Here is a 12,118-nt window from a genome sequence, read left to right as displayed (position 1 = left end):
AAAACAGACCGCTTGGGGACCTCATGTTTTCCTTCCTTACTGGAATCTTTCTTTTGTCTTTCCCTAGTGGAGACTGTCAACCCCTGTGGTTTGGCCTTAAAGCATATGGTATATGCTTAAAGATGATCTTTCACTGAACTTCTACTTCCCCCTAGTATCTTCATAGATCCACACACCCCAGAAAATAGAGCTTTCCAGATCCCTTCCAGAAGGCAGAAAACATCTTTTCTCTCTAAGCCCAGCACTCACATGGATTCCTTGTGCATGGTTTTTATATGACATCTCCATAGCATAAATTTTTTTTGCCTCTAGAATGGAGCAGATTTTAGGATTGAATCTCAAATACACTGCTGAGTCTTTCTAGGTCCCATTTCTTTTGTAATCCTTGCAACCTTTCCTCTCTCTTCCATACCCCATATTCCTTTCGTAACTACTCTTTGGTCTCCAGACTGACTTTTCAGGGCCAAACTGACAAGCATGATTTTTTTCTGTTCCTATTTTGGAATGTCTCCGGGTTGCCTCACAGTGTCCCCTGACAGCTCATCTTGAGGTAAGATATGTCACCAGCTTTTAGGGAAAAAGAAATACAAACGTAAGGGAGACATCATCTTTGTGATTGGTGGATCTGCAGAGAAAAAAGACCTTTCTCAGCATATGCCCAGGGGGCTTGCAACTCAAAACTTGGACATCGACCGTGTTCTAAAACAGAGTTAAACCCTGGTAATCTTTTGGGGACTATTGTGGGAGCTGCCTTATTAAGAAAGTAACTCCTTTTTGGCTGGACCCCACCTGATGGTTCCAAATCTCTAAAATAGGAACTTGAGTTTCTTGTATATTGCACATAGCAACCAGGTGTTTAGTAAAGGTGTGTTGAATTTAGAGTCTGAACCTGGGGCAACTATACCTCTAGAGAATTGGGATAGTAAAGGGCTCATTATCTATTACTGGAGAAGAGGGTGAGTTTAGCATAACAAAAATCATTGGAGTTGTACCCTTTTTCTTTTTTAACCTTCTTCATGCCTAGAACTATTTTGTCACGAATGCTTCTTTTATCTGAGAATGCTTGCAGCACTGTGTTTTGTGGATGTTTTCTATAGCTTTCATGTTTGGAGATGACAGCTCTCATGGTAGATTTCTTTGCCTACAAAATTTATCCCGTTTTTAGGATTGATTCCTAAGTACTCCATTTATCACTGTTTTTCCTATCAACCTTCCCCCTATAGCTTTCTTAATAATTTTGGCTCTTCTTTTCTTGTATGCATAGGGACTTTTATGTTTACACAGGACTTTAATATCATCTAGTTCAGTTTCTTAACCTTTTTTGTGGGATTGACCCGTTTGGTAGAGTCTGATGAAGCCTATGAATGCTGAAGTTTTTAAATGTATAAAATAAAACATATAGGATTACAAAGGAAACCGAGGGATTAGGGTGGAGTGAAACTTTGATGAAAGTTAGGCAGTGTAAGGAGCCTTTAAGGTTCTTGAAGGTCTCAGGTGGAAGGTGGGGTGCTGGAGGGAATGCAGTTTTCTTTATTAAGCAAGGTTTAAAATAACTGAGCAAGGAGCAGAAGGAAAGGGAGAACCCCTTCTTGTTAAAGTATTGCTGTTCTTGCCCCAGGGTTTTCGGTCTATAAGCAGTACAATGGGGAAAGGCTTGGTGTTTCCTAGTCACCTCAAAGCTCTCACCTGCATTAGGAAGAGAAAGATCCCTTTGTCCTTTGTCGAATGGCTTTGAGTCTGTTGGGGTCCAGGGTTTAATGGAAACCTGAACTCTTCCTGATGTTCTCTTGGAAAGATTACTTTTCCACAATTTGTTAATGTGTTCACAATAACTCTTTGTTATCCATGTGAAGTTTATTGAACATTTGATATAACTTAAATAGTGGTTGAGTACTAAGTGAACCAACTCCTAGGGCATTTTTTTTTTTGCAAGCTACTCATCATTTTGTAGAAATGTGAGAACACTTTATGTCTTTGTCATCTGTGTCCCTTTGGATTGAGTGCGGAGTGCATAGATGCACATACTTCATTCCTATCACTCCAATTTACTGGTGTTATCTGTTCCCTGTTACAACTGTATGCTGTTTAATGTCACTTCTTTAGGTGGTTATATTATTTCAATCCACATGACTTCTATTCAGCTTAGGATATAGAATCAGGTCTAAATTGGCTTTTGGTCAAAAACATGCATTTCTTTTATGCCATTCTTGGAATGTACCCCTCTTTATTTCTACCTCCTAGAATCCTTATCCTCTTTCAAAGATCACTTCAGGTGCCACCTACTCCATGTAGCCTTCCCTGATCTCCTCAGCTATTAGTACTATCTTCTCCTCATGTATTCCTAGAATCCTTACTTTGCTCCCTTCACTCCTTACCTTGCATTATATTCATATATATGCCTGTCATTCCCCTTATAGAATTAAAGTCCCTTGAAGGCAAGGGTCATTTATTTTTTCATTTATATCACCATTGCCTGTCACAACTCCTTGAATGTAATAGAAAATAAAGAAACATTAATTGAATTGAAAGAAAATTCTGAATCTGTCTTTTACATTTTTATATGTGATTCTTTCATATTGTATAGCTACCCAAAATTTGCTTTTGTTGCTTAGAGACTTTAATGGGAAGAAAAGGATTCTTCCTTCACTTGTCAGCTTAGTAGGAAGAATTCTGGACATGAAGTCGGGAGACCTGGGTTCACATTCTAGCTGTGAAAACTTAGTCTTTGTGTAACCATGGATAAGTCAATTAGCCTTTTGGAACCTTTGTTTAATCATCTGTAAAATGGAGATTATCACACATATATAATCATATATACCTGCTAGAATTATGGTGCTGTGGTTAGAGAAACATTTTACAAACTTAAAAGCAGTTTATAAATATGACTTGTTTTCTTGCATGCTAATATTTTTGGGGACTTCATTTCCTCAAGCATCTTAACGCTTCTGTCTTTAGATTTCACTTGGGGTGGGTAGCATTTTTATGTGCCAACCACATGATTCCTCATTCATAATATGCAACTGGCTGCTATGTATGTCCTGTTTTCTTTGTACACATAAGAGAAATAATTTTATTCTTTCCTTCTCAGTTCCTCTTTTCCTGTTTTCCCACTGTCTACTCTTCTTTCTTCTCCACTCAGAATAACTGAGTCATTACCTGTCTAACCATGGAATTGTCAGAATTAGGTTTCAGGTGTGATATCAAGTCAGCTTTCTTTCCAGAAAGAAATAACAACAACAAAAAACAAATTGATTATATTTTAACAGATAGGAAATGACTTATTACTGATGGTGAGAGTCATTCCCAGTGGTCAGACCCTTGACTTGTTAAAGCAAAGATTGTGATTAATGCAAAGCTAGAGGAAAGAAGAAAAATGAGTAAAAATATACCTGTTATTAAAAATGCAACCTCATATTGGTAACAAGTTATTGATTTAGAAAAAAGGGAAATGAGTAGAAGAAAGGACATGAACAATGACTATAATAATTTCATACAAAATTTTAAGTGCCTTAAACTAATAATTTTAACAGAGAGAAAAAGAGAGTTGAAAGATTGCCTTGACTTACTTGTCAGGTATAGATATATTGACAACAACGAACAATAGTCATTTGGAATATAAATTTGTAAAGTAATATGGAGGCGGATGAGTAGAATTTGCCTCATAAAAATAGCAAGAAGTAATGAAAGGAAAAAACCAGTTTAAAGAAAGGTTGGCCAGTGTCATCTCATAGACATTTATGTATGAGACTTCAAAGAGGACAGCAAATGGATGAAAAAGATCTGCAAATATTTTTATAAATATTTTTTTCAAGAGAGCCATCTTGCTTACATTTTTACATTATACTCTTTGATGTGTGATCTGTAGCAAGCATTATTTACTTGGGATCCATGAACTTAAATATTTTTTTTTATTTAATATATTTAGTTTTCAGCATTGATTTTCACAAGAGTTTGAATTACAAATTTTCTCCCCATTTCTACCCTCCCCCCCACTCCAAGATGGCATATATTCTGGTTGCCCTCTTCCCCAGTCAGCCCTCCCTTCTGTCACCCCACTCCCCTCCCATCCCCTTTTCCCTTTCTTTCTTGTAGGGCAAGATAAATTTCTACACCCCATTGCCTGTGTATCTTATTTTCTAGTTGCATGCAAAAACTTTTTTTTTGTTTTTGAACATCTGTTTATAAAACTTTGAGTTCTAAATTCTCTCCCCTCTTCCCTTTCTACCCACCCTCCCTAAGAAGTCAAGCAATTCATCATAGGTCACATGCATATCATTATGTATAACGCTTCCACAATACTCATGTTGTGAAAGACTCACTATATTTTGCTCCTTCCTAACCTATCCCCCTTTATTGAATTTTCTCCCTTGATCCTGTCTCCTTTTGAAAATGTTTGTTTTTGATTAACTCCACCCCCATCTTCCCTCCCTTCTATCATCCCCCCTTTTCTTTATCTTCTTCTTCCTCTTTTTTTCCTGTGGGATAAGTTACCCAATTGAGTATGTATGGTATTCCCTCCTCAGGTCAAATCTGATGAGAGCAAGATTCACTCATTCCCCCTCACCTGACTTCTCTTCCCTTCCTACAGAACTGCTTTTTCTTGCCATTTTTATGCGAGATAATTTACCCCATTCTATCTCTCCCTATCTCCCTCTCTCAATATATTCCTCTCTCATCCCTTAATTTTATTTTTTTCTTTTAGATATCTTCCCTTCATCTTCACCTCACCCTGTGCCCTCTCTCTATATGTATATACACATACATATATACATACATACACACTCACATATACATACATATGCATAAACATAAACATATATATATATGAATATTCCCTTCAGCTACCCTAATACTGAGGTCTCATGAATCATACACATCATCTTTCCATGTAGGAATGTAAACAAAACAGTTTAACTTTAGTAAGTCCCTTGCAGTTTCTTTTTCTTGATTACCTTTTCATGCTTCTCTTGATTCTTGTGTTTGAAAGTCAAATTTTCTATTCAGCTCTGGTCTTTTTACTGAGAAAGCTTGAAAGTCCTCTATTTTATTGAAAGTCCATATTTGGCCTTGGAGCATGATACTCAGTTTTGCTGGGTAGGTGATTCTTGGTTTTAATCCTAGCTCCATTGACCTCCGGAATATCGTATTCCAAGCCCTTCGATCTCTTAATGTAGAAGCTGCCAGATCTTGGGTTATTCTGATTGTGTTTCCACAATACTCAAATTGTTTCTTTCTGGCTGCTTGCAGTATTTTCTCCTTGATCTGGGAGCTCTGGAATTTGGTGACAATATTCCTAGGAGATTTCTTTTTGGGATCTATTTGAGGAGGCGATCAATGGATTCTTTCAGTTTCTATTTTGCCCTGTGGCTCTAGAATATCCGGGCAGTTCTCCTTGATAATTTCTTGAAAGATGATATCTAGGCTCTTTTTTTGATCATGGCTTTCAGGTAGTCCAATAATTTTTAAATTATCTCTCCTGGATCTATTTTCCAGGTCAGTGGTTTTTCCAATGAGATATTTTACATTGTCTTCCATTTTTTCATTCCTTTGGTTCTGCTTTATAATATCTTGATTTCTCATAAAGTCACTAGCTTCCACTTGCTCCAATCTAATTTTTAAGGTAGTATTTTCTTCCATGGTCTTTTGGACCTCCTTTTCCATTTGGCTAATTCTGCCTTTCGAGGCATTCTTCTCCTCATTGGCTTTTTGGAGCTCTTTTGCCATTTGAGTTAGTCTATTTTTTAAGGTGTTGTTTTCTTCAGTGTATTTTTCAGCATTTTTTTGGGTCTCCTTTAGCAAGTCCTTGACTTGTTTTTCATAGTTTTCTCACATCCTTCTCATTTCTCTTCCCAATTTTTCCTCTACTTCTCTAACTTGCTTTTCCAAATCCTTTTTGAGCTCTTCCATGGCCTGAGACCAGTTCATGTTTTTCTTGGAGGCTTTTGTTGTAGGCTCTATGACTTTATTGACTTCTTCTGGCTGTGTGTTTTGGTCTTCTTTGTCACCAAAGAAGGATTCCAGAGTCTGAGACTGAATCTGGGTGTGTTTTTGCTGCCTGGTCATATTCCCAACCAACTAACTTGACCCTTGATTTTTTCCGCGGGGTATGACTGCTTGTAGACTAGAGAGTTCTATGTTCCACGTTTGGGGAGGATGCGCCAGCTCTGCCACACCAGCACTCCTCCTTTCCCAAGAACCCCCAACCTGGACTGGGCTTAGATCTTCAGCAGGCTGTGCACTCCTGCTCTGATCCACCACTTAATTCCTCCCACCATGTGGGCCTGGGGCCAGAAGCAACTGCAGCTGTAGTTCTATAGCTGCCCCACCTCCACTGCCCCCAGGGCGGTAGCCTGCGGGGAACTCCTTCCACTCCCGCAGCTTTTCCCACTAACCTTCTCTGTTGTCTTTGGTGTTTGTGGGTTGAGAAGTCTGGTAACTGCTGCAGCTCACTGATTCAGGGCACTAGGGCACACTCCGCCAGGCTCCTGGTCTGGTTGGTCCGCGCTGCTCACGCTGGGCTCTGCTCCACTCCCAGCTCTGTGAGGGATAGACGTCACCCAGAGACCATCCAGGCTGTCCTGGGCTGGAGCCCTGCTTCCCTCTGCTGTTTTGTGGGTTCTGCAGTTCTAGGATTGGTTCAGAGCCATTTTTTATAGGTTTTTGGAGGGACTCGGCAGGGAGCTCACGCTAGTCTCTGCTTTTTAGCCGCCATCTAAATATTTTTTATAACTATTTAAATATAATTGATTTCTTTCTTAAGCCTATGTATTTTATTTTATGTATTTAAAAACATTATTCAAGGAAAGGATCTGTGGACTTTACTAGATTACTAGAGGGATTCAAGAGCCTCCCCCCCACCCAAATGTTTACAAGCCCCTGATCCAGAGGAAGTAGAAATGACCCTCAAGGATAAAAAAAAAATGATGGAATAGTCCAGGGGTAGGGAATCTGTGGCCTCAAGGACTTCAAGTGTGGCCCTTTGACTGAATCCAAATTTCACAGAACAAATCCCCTTAATAAAAGGATTTATTCTGTAAAACTTGGCCTCAGTCAAAAGGCTGCACCCGAGGACCTAGAAGGCCACAGATTCCCCGCACCCCCTGCAGTAGTCAAACTGAAGTAGACTAAGTGTACACAGAGAAGGTCCTTGTTCAAGTCAGCATGGTTTTAAAGATATTGGGGGTTTGGTTCTCAGGCTTTCTAAAGAAGGGAATATGTTAAAGTTGTGGAAAAATCTCGGAATTTATTATTATCCCCCAAAAGATGAACATCAACAACTACTTACCTGTATCTATGCTTTGGATGCTAGGAACATGGATTGAGAGCTGGAGGGGACTTAAGGAGGTTATTTAGTGCAAGCCTCTCTGTAACTTTTCCTATCTGTATAACTTTTTTTATGAGAATAACTTAAACATGCATAGAGAGTGCATCCTTGATAAGAGTATTAGATAGGAATAGCAAGGCTTTCAAAATCAATATTCAATAGTAGACATTTATACTATTGCACAATTAAACGAAAGGTAAATAATGCAAGATCCCACTTTAGTTATTGTTTCTTGCCTACTGGAAAAAAAGTTTGGCTTAGTAAAGCAAAACTGTCTCAAAGGCAAGTTTGCCACAAGGTGTCGCCCATGCATATTCCAAAATTATGTAAGATCTTTTAAAAATATAACTGAGATAAACTTGTTTGATGACCCTCCAGTTATTAATATCAGACAAGGCATAAAATGGGGCGGGGGGGAGAGAACAATACATACACATTTACCAAAGGTGTTTGTGACTATCAGAGGAAATCCATTGAAGTCAGAGGAATTCCTCATAAATCATGAAGTTCTCAGAGGCTTCTGTTTGTGGATAACATGCTGATTGTAATAGCTCTGGAAAATTGTATAGCATCTTAAATAAGATTCATAATCACTCCAGAGAGTTTGATCTGACTATCCATGTGCGGGTGGGACGAGTAGGGCAAGAAGAGCAATCAGATGGCCTGTTACTCAGGCTCTGATATGGAGCTTGTACAACTTATAGAACTTGACCCTTAGTGAATATAACTTTGATAGGCATTCAAATGGACAGCAAGTTCAGCCTGGAATTGGAGAGATTAGTCTTCATTGCCTGTGTGTGAACTCATATGTGGAATCACATTATTCTTTTAATGATCATATACTGAAACAAAAATGACTACATCCCTAAACGATCTAAGGCCTTTTTTTGAAAACACATTTTTTGGATTTTTTTCATATTGCATTTCCCCTTCCGTATATCACATACAGCTCTGATTCCATGTCCTTAGGTGGAGGTTGTCCTTCCTATTGAAAAAATAAAATGTTTTGGTATGTGGGGCTTTCTTTTTATTATTGACCTCCTTGGCTGATGGATAGGATCTTTGGGTCAAAAGGTACAGACATTTCAGTCACCTTCTTTGCATAATTCCCATTTGCCTTCCAGAATCGTTAGATCAATTCATAGTTCTACTGATGTTCCATTATTGTACTTCTCTTTCTATAGCCCCTTTAATATTGACTTCTCGTCTTTTGTTATCTTTTCCAGCTTGCTTGGTGTGAGGCACAACCCTCAGAGTTGTTTTGATTTGCATATTCCTTATTATTAGTGAACAGCATTTCATATGGTTGTTAATAGTTTACAGAATTTCTTTCAAAAACTATTTGTTCATATCTTTTGACTTTAATGGGGAATGGCTTTTGGGACTCATCTGTGGTAACAAGGTGGCACAGTAGATAGAGCCCTGGTCCTGGAAAACACTTAGCACAGTGGCCAGCAAACAGTAGGGGCTTTATTATTATTTATTATTATATAACAATATTATTTGGGTGATTTTATTTGGCTGTGACTCATGGAACATGATAGTCTCAAGTATTTGAATTTAAGATCATCCTCAAGAGAGGTGCACAGTGGGCACAAACAGATTGTAACAAATTACAAATCAGTAATTATGAAGAAAAATTGATATAAATTATACCAGCAAAGAAGTGTACAATCAGAAAAGACGCTAGGCTGGTCATTTGGCAAGAATGAAGGATAGGTGATGTATGATGTTTTTTATTGTCTTCTTTGAAATTTGGAGAGAAAGCGAGGAAGGCCTCAACACGTTAGGCAAGCCCTCCCTATGGCAAAGTTTTGGTAGGGATGTGGGAAAGAATTAGGCAGGATGAGTAGGCATGGATAGATCATGATCAATTCACGTTGTTGGAAGACATACCTACGTTAATGAGATCACCGATCCATTGGCATTTTGGAGCGCTGGAGCAAGGTTGACAAATGTGTACCACTTATGTGCTGATATTCCGGAAGCTTTTGGGCACCTACAGATATAAAAGTAGAGGTAGCTTAGGTACTCAAAATTAGACCATTTTTTGCCATTTATCCAAGTCCATTTTGTAATTAGTAATCATGACTCCAGAACATGTATAGATCTTTCTTTCTGAGGACGCCGAATGACCTTCATAGCACTCATCGTCACAACAACCGGAGAGAGAGAGAGACAGAGAGAAGCTGGCATTATTCCCATTTTGTAGATGAGGAAAGTGAGGCTGAGAGAAGTTAAGTAACTTTCCTAGGATCACACAGCTTGTGTCTGAGGCTGGATTCGAACTTAGGTCTTCCTGATTCCCAGGCCAATGCTCTCTCTGTCTGTCTGTCTCTCTATCTCAGTAGTAAATGATAGGAAAAGCAGTCTCCACCAGAGGCCAAAGAAGCAGAGTTAGAATTGGAAGGGAGTGAGTGTAAACAACAAGGAAAAACTATACCAAGGGGTCCATCAGGTATGAAATCTGAAGTATTAAAACAAGATAGAAGGCTGTTTGGCTGAAGAAGAATTAAGGTCTGGGATATCTATACTAGATTAATAAATAAAAATGGATAGAGGGCCACGAATCTGACTATGAGTCATCCTCCTTTTCCTAAGCTTTGGTCTTTTATTGGGTTTACTTTCATTTCCTCCTTTCCCATTTCTTCATTCTCCATTCCTTGACCTTTCATCTGATATAAATATGTTGGCATAGTCATGGGTGGCATCTGTTAAGCCTTCTTCTGACTCAATCACCCCATATCAGGCCATGGTCTTGTATGAAAGATTCATTCTGCATCAGTTCTTCAAAGTTTTCTTAAGTTTTTATCTTTTTGTCAATTTGATCAGAATTCAGATCAGTGCAGTGACCAGTTGGGTATTTAGGAGGGTGATGATGAAGAAAAATTGTACTGATATCGTGTGTAGCATGTTGTTTGCTTTAAAATATATGATAATGATTATGGTGTGTACCTTGTATTAGACAGAAAACCCGAAGCCTAATGTGTATCTGGAGTGGAAGGTTACCCAATTCTTAAAGATGTCTCATGCTGGTTAAAATCTCTTTTGTTAATTGATTTTTAAGGGTTATAGAAGTCTAGATCATGGGAAGTTATGTATGCAATTTACAAATATTGCCAAGTTATGGTGAAATAAGAGATACAAAGAGGGTAACTTTTCTAAAAGTCATTGTAGATGGGATCTGAAGTGGGTGTTTGAACTTTTATTAAAAACTTATTTATTTGCAAATTTACAGTTGGACACACTATTGTATGTGTTGTTTATCTCACAAAGTTTTTATGTTTTTAAATGAGTGGATTTTTTTTTTGTTCATCCCATTGTTGCTGGAAAAAAAAATTCAGGGTTTTCTTTGGCAGTTTTCTATGTTACGCTTGTAAGTATCTTTGTAATTTTGTTGGAACCAAAGAACTTTTTTTTTTAATTGGAATAACTTGCACCAAAAGCCTTCTTTGGTGCAGAGTTGACCTTTGAAGGCTCTGAGAGCAGAGTGCTTGCTTAAGGAAATTGCACCAAGCTAAAATGGTTCCATTTGTGGGCCTAGGGGGTGTACTATGTGTCTGTTGATGTAGGACCAGCCTAGCTAAGATTGGAGAGGCTTCTTCATTGGACTCACTATGGGAGGAGGAATGTTTTAGGCACATGCATCCTCAAAGACCATCTAGTGCAGGGGTTCTTACCTGTTTTGAGTCATGGATCCCTTTGATGGTCTGATGAGCAGTATGGATTCTTCAGAATAATGTTTTTCAGTGCATAAAACAATATACATAGGATTATCAAAAAATCAGTTATATTGAAATACAATTTACAATTGAAATTGTAAAATAAAAAAATTCATGAATCCTGGATTAAAAACTCTTGACCTAATAGGTTGTAGAAGTGTCGTGATCTCTTTTAGTAAAGGAAGTATCCACGTGGATTAAAATCAAGAATCTTTAAAGTATAAGATAATATCACATATAATAAAACAAAACCATTATTAAGTCAAGCCAAATTGCAGATCATTTTTTTCATTCTTTTGTTTTTTCAATTCTGTTCAATTTAGTGTACTTTTATTAAACACGTATTATTTATTTTATTAAATTTATTAAATTCATTTATTATAATGTTTAATATGCAAATAAAGTTTATAAATACCTTGTTTCATTGTTAGATCCTTGATTATTAGCATTTTAGATTTATTGTCTTTTCATCTTCTACATTTCATCCAAATGTCTGTATTGGGCATTGGTGCAAAAATCATAGTTAAAACCTTCACAAAACTAAGGACATATTTTATATATACAAATATACAAGGTACATTTTATACATACACTGCTAGAGACATACTATATTGTATTTATTTTATATAATACATCATTGGGCACATTCAGTAATTGATTCTAGACCCTTAAGAAGCCAGCTTTTTGTTCATGTGATTAGACCAATTTTTAATGGTTTTCTGGATACATATACACAGTGTTACACAATTGACACTGTGAACAAAATATGGTTTTGGGGTATGCACTTTACTGATGTTACAACTTTTTCTTTGCAGACCCTTTTCAATTATTTTGTGGAGTCCCAGGGTTCCATAGAACAGTTTGAGAAATTCTGATACATAAGAGAAGGAGGAGTATATTTCTTCTTTATTTAAATATAAACTCGCTTTTCCCCCCAGGTAGAACTGGCAGAAATCTGTACCAAGAGTGAGCGTTATATTGGCACTGAAGGGGGAGGCATGGATCAGTCCATATCATTTCTTGGAGAGGAAGGAAAGGTAGGTGACAGTGACCTGTTTGGAAGTACCAACTG

The 12,118-nt window shown here is 37.7% G+C and overlaps 1 protein-coding gene across 2 annotated transcripts in view; it reads left to right on the top strand.

Moving 5' to 3' along the window:
* GALK2 (galactokinase 2) overlaps positions 1–12,118 on the top strand; it is a 178,308-nt gene that overhangs the window by 115,178 nt on the left and 51,012 nt on the right. For both annotated transcript variants that reach the window (XM_036734406.1, XM_036734405.1), the window contains exon 6: positions 11,985–12,083. In XM_036734406.1, the coding sequence (XP_036590301.1) occupies positions 11,985–12,083 (99 nt within the window). The remainder of the gene's footprint in view (positions 1–11,984; positions 12,084–12,118) is intronic.

The sequence above is a fragment of the Trichosurus vulpecula genome, chromosome 8 (genome assembly GCF_011100635.1).
Source record: "Trichosurus vulpecula isolate mTriVul1 chromosome 8, mTriVul1.pri, whole genome shotgun sequence".
In the NCBI taxonomy this organism is placed as follows: domain Eukaryota; kingdom Metazoa; phylum Chordata; class Mammalia; order Diprotodontia; family Phalangeridae; genus Trichosurus; species Trichosurus vulpecula.
Note: the sequence above shows the minus strand (reverse complement) of the source record. Positions and strands in the feature narration are given on the sequence as shown.